The sequence below is a fragment of the Coregonus lavaretus genome (genome assembly GCF_964263955.1).
Source record: "Coregonus lavaretus genome assembly, chromosome: 11".
Lineage (NCBI taxonomy): Eukaryota > Metazoa > Chordata > Actinopteri > Salmoniformes > Salmonidae > Coregonus > Coregonus lavaretus.
The window spans coordinates 61,316,401-61,330,906 of NC_139998.1; the positions used below are offsets into that span (position 1 = coordinate 61,316,401).

General features: G+C 44.1%; 1 protein-coding gene across 1 annotated transcript; it reads left to right on the forward strand.

The window, feature by feature from the left end:
• Positions 1 to 4,401: 4,401 nt before the first annotated feature.
• Positions 4,402 to 5,196, forward strand: LOC311137619 (putative claudin-24; the record flags this gene model as incomplete). Its single annotated transcript, XM_084172121.1, has 1 exon — positions 4,402 to 5,196. The coding sequence occupies one exon, from the start codon at positions 4,402 to 4,404 to the stop codon at positions 5,194 to 5,196; it is 795 nt and encodes a 264-aa protein (XP_084028247.1).
• Between the last annotated feature and the right edge of the window lie 9,310 nt (positions 5,197 to 14,506).

The window sequence follows — 14,506 nt, forward strand, 5'->3', positions numbered from 1 at the left end:
CAGGAAGGAACGAAATGACCAGCTTCTCCACAATACAGGCAGACCCGAGCCTGAATACGACGTGCACGCTCCTCTGAGGACAACCGTGCACGACCCACCTCCATGGCTTCGGGTTCAGTGCTCCTCGTATCGACTCGGGAAGACACAGCTTTCTCCGTAGGGTAGATGCGGGGAGGAGTTTGTTGACGACAGACAGGTTGCTTGGAACTAACACTCCTCTCCCGGCGGCGCTCCCGAATCCGATTATCCAACCTGATGGTGAGTGAAATAAGATTATCCAGCGTAGGCGATTCATCATATGACACCAATTCATCTTTTAAAGTCTCAGACAAAGCATTGATGAACACTCCTTGTAATGCCTCGTCATTCCAACCACTCACTGCCGCTAAAGTCCGAAACTCCACTGCCATCTCCGCCACACTGCGAGCCCCCTGCCGAAGAGAAAACAACCGTTTCGCAGCCTCCTTGTCCCGTACGGGGTGGTCAAAAACCTTCCTCATCTCAGTGGTGAAGGCAACGTAAGCGTTGCAAATGTCCGACTGACTCTCCCAGACCGCGGATCCCCAGGCACGAGCGGAACCGCTAGTAGAGTTGATAAGGTAGGCAATACGGGCTCTTTCTGAGGCGTAGGTGAGGGGCTGTTGTTCAAACACTAACGAGCATTGAGTCAAAAAATCACCACAGGTTCCCATGTTCCCGTCATAGCGCTCTGGAGCATGAACAAAAGGCTCTCTGATCTGGGCTGAAGGGGTAGGAAAAACAGGTGGAGCAGGAGAAGGAGCAGTTTGTATGCCATGCCCGAGGGGTGCATTATTAACTTGGGTAGAAAGGGCAGACACTTGATTGGTGAGTAATTGAACCTGATTAAGCAGCACCTGACTGTTCTCAGCAATAGTCTTAAACAGGGTATCATGTTGGCCAAGTAAAATGCCCTGATTGGCTATGGCAGTCCGAATTTGAGTGCACTCTGGGGTGGTATCCGAGCTACTGTCTGCTGGGTTCATGTTGGTCAGATCATACTGTCATGATTTAACTGGATTTGAACCCAAATGCAGACAACTACACCAAGCCAGAGAAGGTTTCCAATAATAGGGGAAGAGCAAGTCCAGGTTACAGGGAGGGTAACAGATCCAGGTCAGGGCAGGTGTGGTACCGTAATGTCCTAGTGTCCGTGGTGAGTCCAAAAGGGAGGTCCGGTAGTGGAAAGCAGGATGGTGGTGGCAGGAGTGAAGCGGAGGCAGGAGTCAGGTTCCAATAATCTGTGGCACAGGAGAAAAGTAAATAGAACAGGCCGAAAACAAACAGGTTGAGTCGGCAGCGAGACTAACATGGTCGTCTTGACTATGATCTGACGATGAGTGGTAAGTTTGACCGGGTCTTAAAGGCTGAGGTGATTATGGTGAATGAGCTGCAGCTGGAACCCTGACTCCCGCACACCAGACTTCACTCCTGCAATCAAGGACAGACAGAGGGGAGGGAGAGATCAGAGAGAGAGCTACCTAGCAGCAGTAGGCCTAACAGTCTAACAGAACACAGAGGGTGTTCTTTAATGGAAGCAGTAAAATTAGATTTAAAAAAGGATATCCCTTCCCCACCACAATAACCAGAAGAAGAGTCAATTATATCATATCCCATCTCCACCACAATGACCAGAAGAAGAGTCAGTCTGATCATATCCCATCTCCACCACAATGACCAGAAGAAGAGTCAGTCTGATCATATCCCATCTCCACCACAATGACCAGAAGAAGAGTCAGTCTGATCATATCCCATCTCCACCACAATGACCAGAGGAAGAGTCAGTCTGATCATATCCCATCTCCACCACAATGACCAGAAGAAGAGTCAGTCTGATCATATCCCATCTCCACCACAATGACCAGAAGAAGAGTCAGTCTGATCATATCCCATCTCCACCACAATGACCAGAGGAAGAGTCAGTCTGATCTCATTCCTACCAGTATGTACACCCATAGTTAACCCATTATAGTTATGTTGCCGTTTTGAGCATCACAACTATGTGCATATGTTCCCTTCAGTTGGTATAGCCTACATTATCATTCCATTTAATTACATTATTAGTTCCTTCAGTTGGTTTAGCCTACATTATCATTCCATTTAATTACATTATTAGTTCCTTCAGTTGGTATAGTCTACATTATCATTCAATTTAATTACATTATTAGTTCCTTCAGTTGGTATAGTCTACATTATCATTCCATTTAATTACGTTATTAGTTCCTTCAGTTGGTATAGTCTACATGATAATTCCATTTAATTACATTGTTAGTTCCTTCAGTTGGTTTAGCCTACATTATCATTCCATTTAATTACATTGTTAGTTCCTTCAGTTGGTATAGCCTACATTATCATTCCATTTAATTACATTGTTAGTTCCTTCAGTTGGTATAGCCTACATTATCATTCCATTTAATTACATTGTTAGTTCCTTCAGTTAGTATAGCCTACATTATCATTCCATTTAATTACATTGTTAGTTTCTTCAGTTAGTATAGTCTACATTATCATTCAATTTAATTACATTGTTAGTTCCCTTCAGTTGGTATAGCCTACATTATCATTCCATTTAATTACATTGTTAGTTCCTTCAGTTGGTATAGCCTACATTATCATTCCGTTTAATTACATTGTTAGTTCCTTCAGTTGGTATAGCCTATATTATCATTCCATTGAATTACATTGTTAGTTCCTTCAGTTGGTATAGCCTACATTATCATTCCGTTTAATTACATTGTTTGTTCCTTCAGTTGGTATAGCCTACATTATCATTCCGTTTAATTACATTGTTAGTTCCTTCAGTTGGTATAGCCTACATTATCATTCCATTTAATTACATTGTTTGTTCCTTCAGTTGGTATAGCCTACATTATCATTCTATTGAATTACATTGTTAGTTCCTTCAGTTGGTATAGCCTACATTATCATTCAATTTAATTACATTATTTTGTTTACCTTCATTTGCTTCCTGTGTAAATGCCATCACGGCCATGTGTTTGTTGCTTAGTAACAGTTAATAATAATATAAAAAAGATTTCAATAGTTATGGAGCAGAGCACAGATCATGCCGTAACAGTTTGAACCCGACCCATGTTGCAATACTTGGCTGTGTCATCACACTGTTCCATGGTTAGTGCAGGCAGTAGACGAGGGTGCAGCCTACTATTGGACACTATTCTCCCTATTATAATTATATGGACACTAATCTTCCAACAGCACCATGGGGTTGAAGAACTGAATGTGGCAATTTTCAGAATGAATCAAACCACCGCTTTCTTTCTTTAGTGCAAAAGACAACAAAGCTGTTTTTTCTGGATCATATATACTTTCCTAACTATAAATAATCTACAAGAGCAGAGTATTTTGAAATCTACCATTTGGTGCTGAAATGGAGACAAATATGCATATATTTATTTATTTAATTGGTCCGTACTATTCTGAACCCGTTCTCTCAATATATTGAGAGTCTGTCAACAAAATTCTAACTAGAAGATACACCATATTTAAAGGGATGGCTTAAGATAAATGTACTGAAAACCGTATTGAATGAAAACTCCATTAGAAAATCTTATGGCCAGCAACTGGGAGGGTTTTCAGCAGTTTAATTACATTTATTCAGCGCGCAAGAGAACCATGCCTGCAAAGCCCATTACATACCTTCTAAGGTAAGTCTGAATACCAACTACTGAGAAGTGCGTAAGAAGGCATAATTGGGCCCTACATGTACTATATAGAGCCCTATGGACCCTGGTCAAAAGTAGTGCACTAAATAGGGAATAGGGTGCCATTCTCTGGTCTAAAGTAGTGCACTAAATAGGGAATAGGGTGCCATTCTCTGGTCTAAAGTAGTGCACTAAATAGGGAATAGGGTGCCATTTGGGACGCACAATAACCAGGAGGGCTGAGCCCAGACTTGGCTCTCTGTCGTGAATTGACAACAATCTGCATTTTAATAACTTCCTGTCTCTCTTTAATACCATCCCATGTGGCTGGGAGGGCTGGGAGGGCTGGGAGACGGGCAGGGCACGGTTCTCAGGGAGGCTGGCCATGTACCCTCCCTCCCCTGGTCCATTGGCAGAGCAGCAGCCTCAGCAGGAGGTAGGGGAGGGAAGAGGAGGGCCATGTGCCAGAGAGCCCCTCTCCTCCCAGCCTCCAGCCAGATGATGTGTGTTTCTGTGGAGTGGGACTGTTAGTGAAGGAGCTCTCCGTCTGCCCGTGAGCAGAACAGTAGTCAGCAGTAATTAGCAGGTGCTGTGAGAAGCCTCTCTGTTCCTACTGGCCATCAGGAGCTGCAAGACCTCTCAAGGACCTCTTCAGCAGCCAGAGAAGAGCTCTTGAGGGTCAGCGGAGTGCAGAGGGAGGCCAGAGAGGGGCGGGAGAACCATGAAACAGTGTGCCTCCACTCTGGAGCTGTTGGCGATGGTAGTGTACATGGCAGCCTGGCTGTGTGCTCTGGCCACCACCCTGATGTCCCAGTGGCTGACCCTGTCCACAGAACTCTTGCTCACAGAGAGCTATGAGCTGGGTCTCTGGGAAACCTGTGTGGTCCAGGACATGGGGGGGATGGAGTGTCGACCCTACGACAGCCTGCTTGGCCTGCCTCAGGACATCAAGGTGGCCCGTGTCTTCATGTGTATCTCCCTGGCTGTGGGTCTGCTGGGCCTGCTGCTGGCTATCCCTGGTCTCTACCTGGTCAACAGCTTCAGCCAGGGGCTGGAGGGCTGCAGGGCCAAGAGGATCCTGAAGGTGGCAGGAGGGGTGCTGGGGATGATAGCTGGCGTGCTGTCTCTGATCCCTGTTTCCTACGTCGCCCACCTGACGGTAATGCGCTACTTTGATGAGTCGGTGCCTGAGGTGGTGCCGCGCTGGGAGTTTGGTGATGCCCTGTTCTGCGGCTGGGTGGGGGGGTTCCTCCTGCTGGTGGCTGGATTACTCCTGTTTGCATCCTGTCTGGGGCCTCTGGCAGATCATTCCAGGGGCCCCCAGGCAGACTATTACGGAGCACCCCAAGCAGACCATTCCAGGGGCCCCCAGGCAGACTATTACGGAGCCCCCCAGGCAGACCATTCCAGGGGACCCCAGGCAGACTATTACGGAGCCCCCCAGGCAGATCCCCCGAAGAGATATGAGGTCCGGAGTACGGATCATTCCTTCAGAAAACCTCCAAAATATGTCTGAGGGGAGGGGAGGGGAGGGGAGGTGGAGGGGAGGGGAGAAGAGGGAGTGGAGGGGAGTGGAAGGGAGAAGAGAAGAGGGGAGAAGAGAGGAGATACGAGGTCCGGAGTATGGATCAATCCTCCAGGAAATCTACAGAGTATGTCTGAGAAGAGGGGAGGAGAGGACGTGGAGGGGAGGGGAGGGGAGAGGAGGGGAGGGGACGTGGAGGGGAGGGGAGGGGAGGGGACGTGGAGGGGAGTGGAGGGGAGGGGAGGGGAGGGGACGTGGAGGGGAGGGGAGAGGCAGTCTGGAAGGTTTATGGATGGTTCCGCCTCTCTTGAAAATAGTTAAACAGCCTGAGAACCAGCCTTGGCTCTGACTGACTAAAGCAACTATATGCTTCTATGTCAAACCCACTCGCGTTACCTGGAGCAACTTTCACAACACAACATTTATTTTTTAAATGTCAAATTTAGAGGAAATTGTTGGGATGTAAACCTGCTTACAGCCTCACCCAATCCTCTCTGATTCTATAAAGCCTGTCTGCAGGTAACTCTTTCAGACAAATATTTGTTTTAATAATGTCAATTTAATGTAGAAATTAAACACTTGATATACAGTAATTGCAATAAATAATAATTTAGTGTTAAATATAAGTATATGTTCACTGAATTTAAGATGTTTTTGTAAATAATAGTTTACAATTATATCAATCATAAATCAATCATCTACCGTAAAGAATTGCTCTGAATTACATTGGTTTCCCGCTAACATGCTGAAGTTGACAAAATACTACTGTATTGAAGTATGATTTCCATCCAGACTACAATGTAACTGGTTTCTTCATCTTTTCCCAACGAGTTCCAACCAGCCATGTAGATGGGTTAGGGTTAGTTCCAACCAGCCATGTAGATGGGTTAGGGTTAGTTCCAACCAGCCATGTAGATGGGTTAGGGTTAGTTCCAACCAGCCATGTAGATGGGTTAGGGTTAGTTCCAACCAGCCATGTAGATGGGTTAGGGTTAGTTCCAACCAGCCATGTAGATGGGTTAGGGTTAGTTCCAACCAGCCATGTAGATGGGTTAGGGTTAGTTCCAACCAGCCATGTAGATGGGTTAGGGTTAGTTCCAACCAGCCATGTAGATGGGTTAGGGTTAGTTCCAACCAGCCATGTAGATGGGTTAGGGTTAGTTCCAACCAGCCATGTAGATGTGGTGAGTGCCAACATTCTGCAGAATCTACAGAGATATGGCTGTATGGTACTGTAGTCCACTACACAATGCTATAATAATGTAGTCTACTGCACAATGCTATGATACTGTAATCTACTACACAATGCTATGATACTGTAGTCTACTACACAATGCTATGATACTGTAATCTACTACACAATGCTATGATACTGTAATCTACTACACAATGCTATGATACTGTAATCTACTACACAATGCTATGATACTGTAATCTAATGCTATGATTGTAACGTATGATAATCTATAACTATGATACTGTAGTCTACTGTACACAATGCTATGATACTGTAATCTACTACACAATGCTATGATACTGTAATCTAATGCTATGATTGTAACGTATGATAATCTATAACTATGATACTGTAGTCTATGATGATAATCGTCCACATGTAGAGATTATTACTGGAGCACAACACTCCTGAGAAGGTTGGGTTAGGGTTAGGTTCAGGTTAGGGTTAGGTTAGGGTTAGGTTAGGTTAGGGTTAGGTTAGGGTTAGGGTTAGGGTTAGGTTAGGGTTAGGTTAGGGTTAGGGTTAGGTTCAGGTTAGGGTTAGGTTAGGGTTAGGTTAGGTTAGGTTAGGTTAGGTTAGGTTCAGGTTAGGGTTAGGTTAGGGTTAGGGTTAGGGTTAGGTTAGCATTACGGTTAAGGTTAGGGTTAGGGTTAGGTTAGGGTTTTGTTAGGGTGTCTGTCTGTCTGTGTGAGCATGGTTATAATGAGCTGTAGGGTTTGGGTTAGGGTTAGGGTTAGCATGGTTATAATGAGCTGTAGGGTTAGGGTTTGGGTTAGGGTTAGGGTTAGCATGGTTATAATGAGCTGTAGGGTTTGGGTTAGGGTTAGGGTTAGCATGGTTATAATGAGCTGTAGGGTTAGGGTTTGGGTTAGGGTTAGGGTTAGCATGGTTAAAATGAGCTGTAGGGTTAGGGTTAGGGTTTGGGTTAGGGTTAGGGTTAGGGTTAGGGTTAGCATGGTTATAATGAGCTGTAGGGTTTGGGTTAGGGTTAGGGTTAGCATGGTTATAATGAGCTGTAGGGTTAGGGTTAGGGTTTGGGTTAGGGTTAGGGTTAGCATGGTTATAATGAGCTGTAGGGTTAGGGTTAGGGTTAGCATGGTTATAATGAGCTGTAGGGCTAGGGTTAGTGTTTGGGTTAGGGTTAGGGTTAGCATGGTTATAATGAGCTTTAGGGTTAGGGATAGGGTTTGGTTAGGGTGTCTGTCTGTCTGTCTGTGTCAACATGGTTATAATGAGCTGTACTGTAACAGAACATAAACATATAATGATGTAGATATACAGTATTTTTGTTCTTTATCCATAATACTGCTGTATGTAAAGTATATGTATAAAAATAAGCATGTGTGTACTGGGTTAGGGTTAGGGTTAGGGTTAGGGTTAGCATGTGTGTACTGGGTTAGGGTTAGGGTTAGGGTTAGGGTTAGCATGTGTGTACTGTCACTACAGAATTGGTTAACATTATTTTACTGCTGTTTTCACCTCTGATAGTCAACCAAAAGTCAATATCAGTTGAGAACAAGTGAAGAGGTAGCCATCATGCCAGTCTGTTTGTGCCATCATGCCCATTCCCTGTCACTTATTGTCTTGCCAAACATGTTTGGTACAAACATCTGGGACAAGGCTAGCAAAGAGGGGTGTGAAGAAATGTAGAGTGAGTGAGCTATTCTTGACTCTGCTGGTTCCTGTCTGACAGAGTGGAGAGTGGCACTACTACAGGAGTGGACCCTCTTGATGTCAGAGACGGGGTGGAAGTGGAAACAGAACCATTGTGTTGCCATCTGAGAGTAGGTGACCATCTGAGAGTAGCACCTGCTACTGAATCACTCTACGGTCATTGTCTTATGTCAGATGGCGTCACTCCTAAGCCACGCTCGTCCCTCAACCCATCTGTCTTGTAGGACATGGACCTCATATTTAAATTGGAATATTCCCAAGCATTAGCCATTCAAAAATGAAAACATAGTTCCTTATTTATGATGTCACTGCGCTCTCATTAAATCTCTATGAATTAGGCAGAATAGCAATGTAACTTATTACTAAGGTTGTGACAGGGATTTAACAATTAGTGATTGTGAGAAAATAAAAACAAAATGGTGGCTTACCTCCTGCAAAAAAATGGGCAAGCACGTCGGCCACCAGTGACTTGATCAGCTGTTTAGCTAACTTGTAACATTAGCTGGCTAGCTGACATAGTTAACTAGCTAGCTCAACCTCACATACAGTGCATTCAGAAAGTATTCAGACCCCTTTACTTTTTCCACATTTTGTTACATTATGTTACGTTACAGCCTTATTCTAAAATGGATTAAATACATATTTTTAATCATCAATCTACACACAATACCCCGTAATGACAAAGCGAAAACAGGTTTTTTGAAACTTTTGCAAATTTATTAAAAATAAAAAACATAAATACCTTATTCATATAAATATTCAGACCCTTTGCTATGAGACTAGAAATTGAGCTCAGGTGCATCCTGTTTCCATTTATCATCCTTGAGATGTTTCTACAACTTGATTGGAGACCACCTGTTGTAAATTCAATTGATTGGACATGAGTGGTCCTCTGTAGCTCAGCTGGTAGAGCACGGCGCTTGTAATGCCAAGGTAGTGGGTTCGATCCCAGGGACCACCCATACACAAAAATGTATGCACGCATGACTGTAAGTCACTTTGGATAAAAGCTTCTGCTAAATGGCATATTATTATTATTATTATTTGGAAAGGCACACACCTATCTATATAAGGTCCCACGGTTGACAGTGCATGTCAGGGCAAAAACCAAGCCATGAGGTCAAAGGAATTGTCTGTAGAACTCCGAGAAATGATTGTGTCGAGGCACAGATCTGGGGAAGGGTACCAAAAAATGTCTGCATCATTGAAGGGAAATACCTAGTCAGTCGTACAACTGAATGCATTCAACTGAAATGTGTCTTCCGCATTTAACCCAACTCCTCTGAATCAGAGAAGTGCTGGGGGCTGCCTTAATCGACATCATCGGTGAACAGTGGGTTAACTGCCTTGCTCAGGGGCAGAACGACAGATTTTTACCTTGTCAGCTCAGGGATTCAATACAGCAACCTTTCAGTTACTGGCCCAATGCTCCTACCCGCCAGGCTACCTTCCGCCCCAAGAACACAGTGGCCTCCATCATTCTTAAATGGAAGAAGTTTGGAACCACCAAAACTCTTCCTAGAGCTGGCCGGCTGCCCGTCCAAATTGAGCAATCGGGGGAGAAGGGCCTTGGTCAGGGAGGTGACCAAGAACCCGATGGTCACTCTGACAGAGGTTCAGAGTTCCTCTGTGGAGATGGGAGAATCTTCCAGAAGGACAACCATCTATGCAGCACTCCACCAATCAGGCATTTATAATATAAATAATATGCCATTTAGCAGACGCTTTTATCCAAAGCAACTTACAGTCATGTGCGCATACATTTTTACATATGGGTGGTCCCGGGGATTGAACCCACTACCCTGGCGTTACAAGCGCCATGCTCTACCAATTGAGCTACAGAGGAGGATTTATGTTCCAGACGGAAGCCACTCCTCAGTAAAAGGCACATGACAGCCCGCTTGGTGTTTGCCAAAAGGCACCTAAAGGACTCTCAGACCATGAGAAACAAGATTCTCTGGTCTTGATAAAACCAAGATTGAAACATTTCCAAAAACCTGTGTTTGCTTTGGGGTATTGTGTGTAGATTGATGACAAATTATTTTTTTTTTAAATCAATTTTAGAGTAAGGCTGTGATGTATCAAAATGTGGAAAAAGTTAAGGGGTCTGAATACTTTCCGAATGCACTGTAAACAGCTTGCATATTAAATGACCCTGAAGTTGTAGACATGCAGCCCCAAAATTAGGAGCGACAGTTATTAGAAATCAGCAGCAGCTGACTTGGGAGGGGATTCGCGGTAGAACAGCTGCTTCATTAAAACTCATGATAATGTTAGCTACTACAGTAGCCAGCTAGCTAGTAGAACAGCTGCTTCATTAAAACTCATGATAATGTTAGCTACTACAGTAGCCAGCTAGCTAGTAGAACAGCTGCTTTATTAAAACTCATGATAATGTTAGCTACTACAGTAACCAGCTAGCTAGTAGAACAGCTGCTTCATTAAAACTCATGATAATGTTAGCTACTACAGTAGCCAGCTAGCTAGTAGAACAGCTGCTTCATTAAAACTCATGATAATGTTAGCTACTACAGTAGCCAGCTAGCTAGTAGAACAGCTGCTTCATTAAAACTCATGATAATGTTAGCTACTACAGTAGCCAGCTAGCTAGTAGAACAGCTGCTTCATTAAAACGCATGATAATGTTAGCTACTACAGTAGCCAGCTAGCTAGTAGAACAGCTGCTTCATTAAAACGCATGATAATGTTAGCTACTACAGTAGCCAGCTAGCTAGTAGAACAGCTGCTTCATTAAAACTCATGATAATGTTAGCTACTACAGTAGCCAGCTAGCTAGTAGAACAGCTGCTTCATTAAAACGCATGATAATGTTAGCTACTACAGTAGCCAGCTAGCTAGTAGAACAGCTGCTTCATTAAAACTCATGATAATGTTAGCTACTACAGTAGCCAGCTAGCTAGTAGAACAGCTGCTTCATTAAAACGCATGATAATGTTAGCTACTACAGTAGCCAGCTAGCTAGTAGAACAGCTGCTTCATTAAAACTCATGATAATGTTAGCTACTACAGTAGCCAGCTAGCTAGTAGAACAGCTGCTTCATTAAAACTCATGATAATGTTAGCTACTACAGTAGCCAGCTAGCTAGTAGAACAGCTGCTTCATTAAAACGCATGATAATGTTAGCTACTACAGTAGCCAGCTAGCTAGTAGAACAGCTGCTTCATTAAAACTCATGATAATGTTAGCTACTACAGTAGCCAGCTAGCTAGTAGAACAGCTGCTTCATTAAAACTCATGATAATGTTAGCTACTACAGTAGCCAGCTAGCTAGTAGAACAGCTGCTTCATTAAAACTCATGATAATGTTAGCTACTACAGTAGCCAGCTAGCTAGTAGAACAGCTGCTTCATTAAAACTCATGATAATGTTAGCTACTACAGTAGCCAGCTAGCTAGTAGAACAGCTGCTTCATTAAAACGCATGATAATGTTAGCTACTACAGTAGCCAGCTAGCTAGTAGAACAGCTGCTTCATTAAAACTCATGATAATGTTAGCTACTACAGTAGCCAGCTAGCTAGTAGAACAGCTGCTTCATTAAAACTCATGATAATGTTAGCTACTACAGTAGCCAGCTAGCTAGTAGAACAGCTGCTTCATTAAAACTCATGATAATGTTAGCTACTACAGTAGCCAGCTAGCTAGTAGAACAGCTGCTTCATTAAAACTCATGATAATGTTAGCTACTACAGTAGCCAGCTAGCTAGTAGAACAGCTGCTTCATTAAAACTCATGATAATGTTAGCTACTACAGTAGCCAGCTAGCTAGTAGAACAGCTGCTTCATTAAAACGAATGATAATGTTAGCTACTACAGTAGCCAGCTAGCTAGTAGAACAGCTGCTTCATTAAAACGAATGATAATGTTAGCTACTACAGTAGCCAGCTAGCTAGTAGAACAGCTGCTTCATTAAAACTCATGATTATGTTAGCTACTACAGTAGCCAGCTAGCTAGTAGCTGGGTCATTCCTACTATGCAGTGCCTTTTGGATATCTAAACTTTTGGGGGGAAAAGTATATATTTTTCAGTTTTTTAGTATTCTATCAGAAAAACATATTGGTCAAACTCAGGGCCCGGTTGCATTAAACACCTTAAGTACATTTTCCCCTGATATTTTCCCTTAAAGTTTCCTTAACTTTCAGTAATTTGCACAAAACATTTAAAGGTGAATTTAATTAAGTGAAAAAGTTGAGGATGCCCATGAGACCTGTTAACTGCTTCATTCAGTAAAAGGAGCATTTCAGTAAACAGAATTTGTGGAGGTGAATGTTGCTTTCAGCTGTCCTGGTTACAAAAGGAAAACATCAACGACTTGGTGTCTGTTGACTTGTTGTCTCCCTGACTTTTTGACTGTTGATTTGGTGTCTCCCTGATTTGGTGTCTCTCTGACTTGGTGTCTGTAGAATCGATTTCCATGTCCTGACATAGTACATTCGGGAGCAGCTTAGTAATGTAATTTACTCGAGTTCTGGGATAGGACATTGTTTTTTCACCAGGAACGGTCACATTTCTTACCATGGAGCTGCCCAGAATCACGGCTGGCGAGAAGGACGAGGAAATTCGCCCACTCCCACGCTTCACAGGATGCAGGCCTCCGACAGATGGAGAAGCCCCGCTCGATCCAGAGCAGGGACGGAAGGTTGCCGACTTCGAAATCGTAGTAGTAGGCACTGCGGCCGCAGACACAGGCACCCCCAGCGATGAAGGTGCAGGAAGATCAGGCTCCAGGACGGAGAAACTATTTGTTGTTTGTATCCACTCCGGGCCTCTCATTGGGAGTGCAGACTGCTTTGTGGGAGGTCGCTGTCTTCGGCTTCCACGGCTCCTGACATGCGACCATCGTTGACTGCCTTTCTCCTCATACTGTGCTCCTTCGACAGCGCTATCAGATGGGGGAGCTCCGGGCAACACCGGCCAGTCGGATAACGACAAACGACAAGGTGGAGATGCATCCAACAAGCGCAAACACCATCCAGCCACTGGCGTAGAAAATGTAAACATTCCACTCTGCTTTTTCCCCAGTTTCTTACGTAGGCTGGCGACTTGAGTGATCAAGGAATCCACCTCAAGCCTATAATCCTTGGCAAGTAAACAATTGCCGCATTGGAACTCAAAGTGATCCGGTTTGTCCCGAAACAAAGTAACAAAATAGATACAGCTCCTACAGCGCTGGAACCGTTCATTTAGTTCTCCAGACAAAGAGGGTTCCATTGCAAAACTCATCTGGTACCGACTTTGTTAGCTTGATGGCTAGCAGTTTAGCGTCTCTGTAAAGCAGGCTTCAACCTGTCTCTTGATGGCTAGCAGCTTACCTAGGTTAGTGGCTCTTTCAAGCAGACTTTAACCTGTCAGTTAAGCGGGATTCCGGGACAAGAGATAGTGGTCCTAGCTGTTAAAAGCTAACCGCGATGCGGAATCCATGCAAAAACACGTTTTGTATTTATGTCTAAGAAAGATTGGTTATGTTTTATTTAAAATAACAAACTGAGTGTTTCCAGCATACAGTGTTCAGCTGCGCATTCTGATGACGTCTCTTGGTTTCTCTCCCTGACATGCTGTCTGTTGACTTGGTGTCGGTTCACTTGGTTTCTCTCTGACTTGGAGTCTGTTGACTTGGTTTCTGATGACTTGGTGTCTCCCCGACCTGGTGTCTGTGGACGTGATGTCTGCTGACTTGGTCTCTCCATGACTTGGTGTCTGTTGACTTGATGTCTGTTGACTTGGTGTCTGTTAACTTAGTGTCTGTTGAATTGGTGTCTGTTGAATTGGTGTCTCCCTGACTTGATCTCTGTTGTTTGGTGTCTCCCTGACTTTGTGTGTCCCTGACTTGGTGTCTGTTGATTTGTTGTCTGTTTACTTGGTGTCTGTTGACTTGGTGTCTCCCTTACTTGATGTCTGTTGACTTGGTGTCCATTGCCTTGACGTCTGTTGACTTGGTGTCTGTTGACTTGGGGTATGTTGACTTGGTGTCTCCTTGACTTGCCGACTGTTGACTTGGTGTCTCCTTGACTTGTGTGTGTTGACTTGCTGTCTCCCTGACTTGGTTTCTCCCTGACTTGGTGTCTGTTGACTTGGTGTCTGTTTAATTGGTGTCTCCCTTACTTGTGTCTGTTGACTTGGTGTCTCCCTGACTTGGTGACTCCCTGACTTGATGTCTGTTGAGTTGGTGTCTCTTGACTTGCTGCTCCCTGACTTGGTGTCTTTTGACTTGGGGTATGTTGACTTGGTGTCTCCTTGACTTGCCGACTGTTGACTTGGTGTCTCCTTGACTTGTGTGTGTTGACTTGCTGTCTCCCTGACTTGGTGTCTCCTGACTTGGTGTCTGTTTAATTGGTGTCTCCCTGACTTGTGTCTGTTGACTTGGTGTCT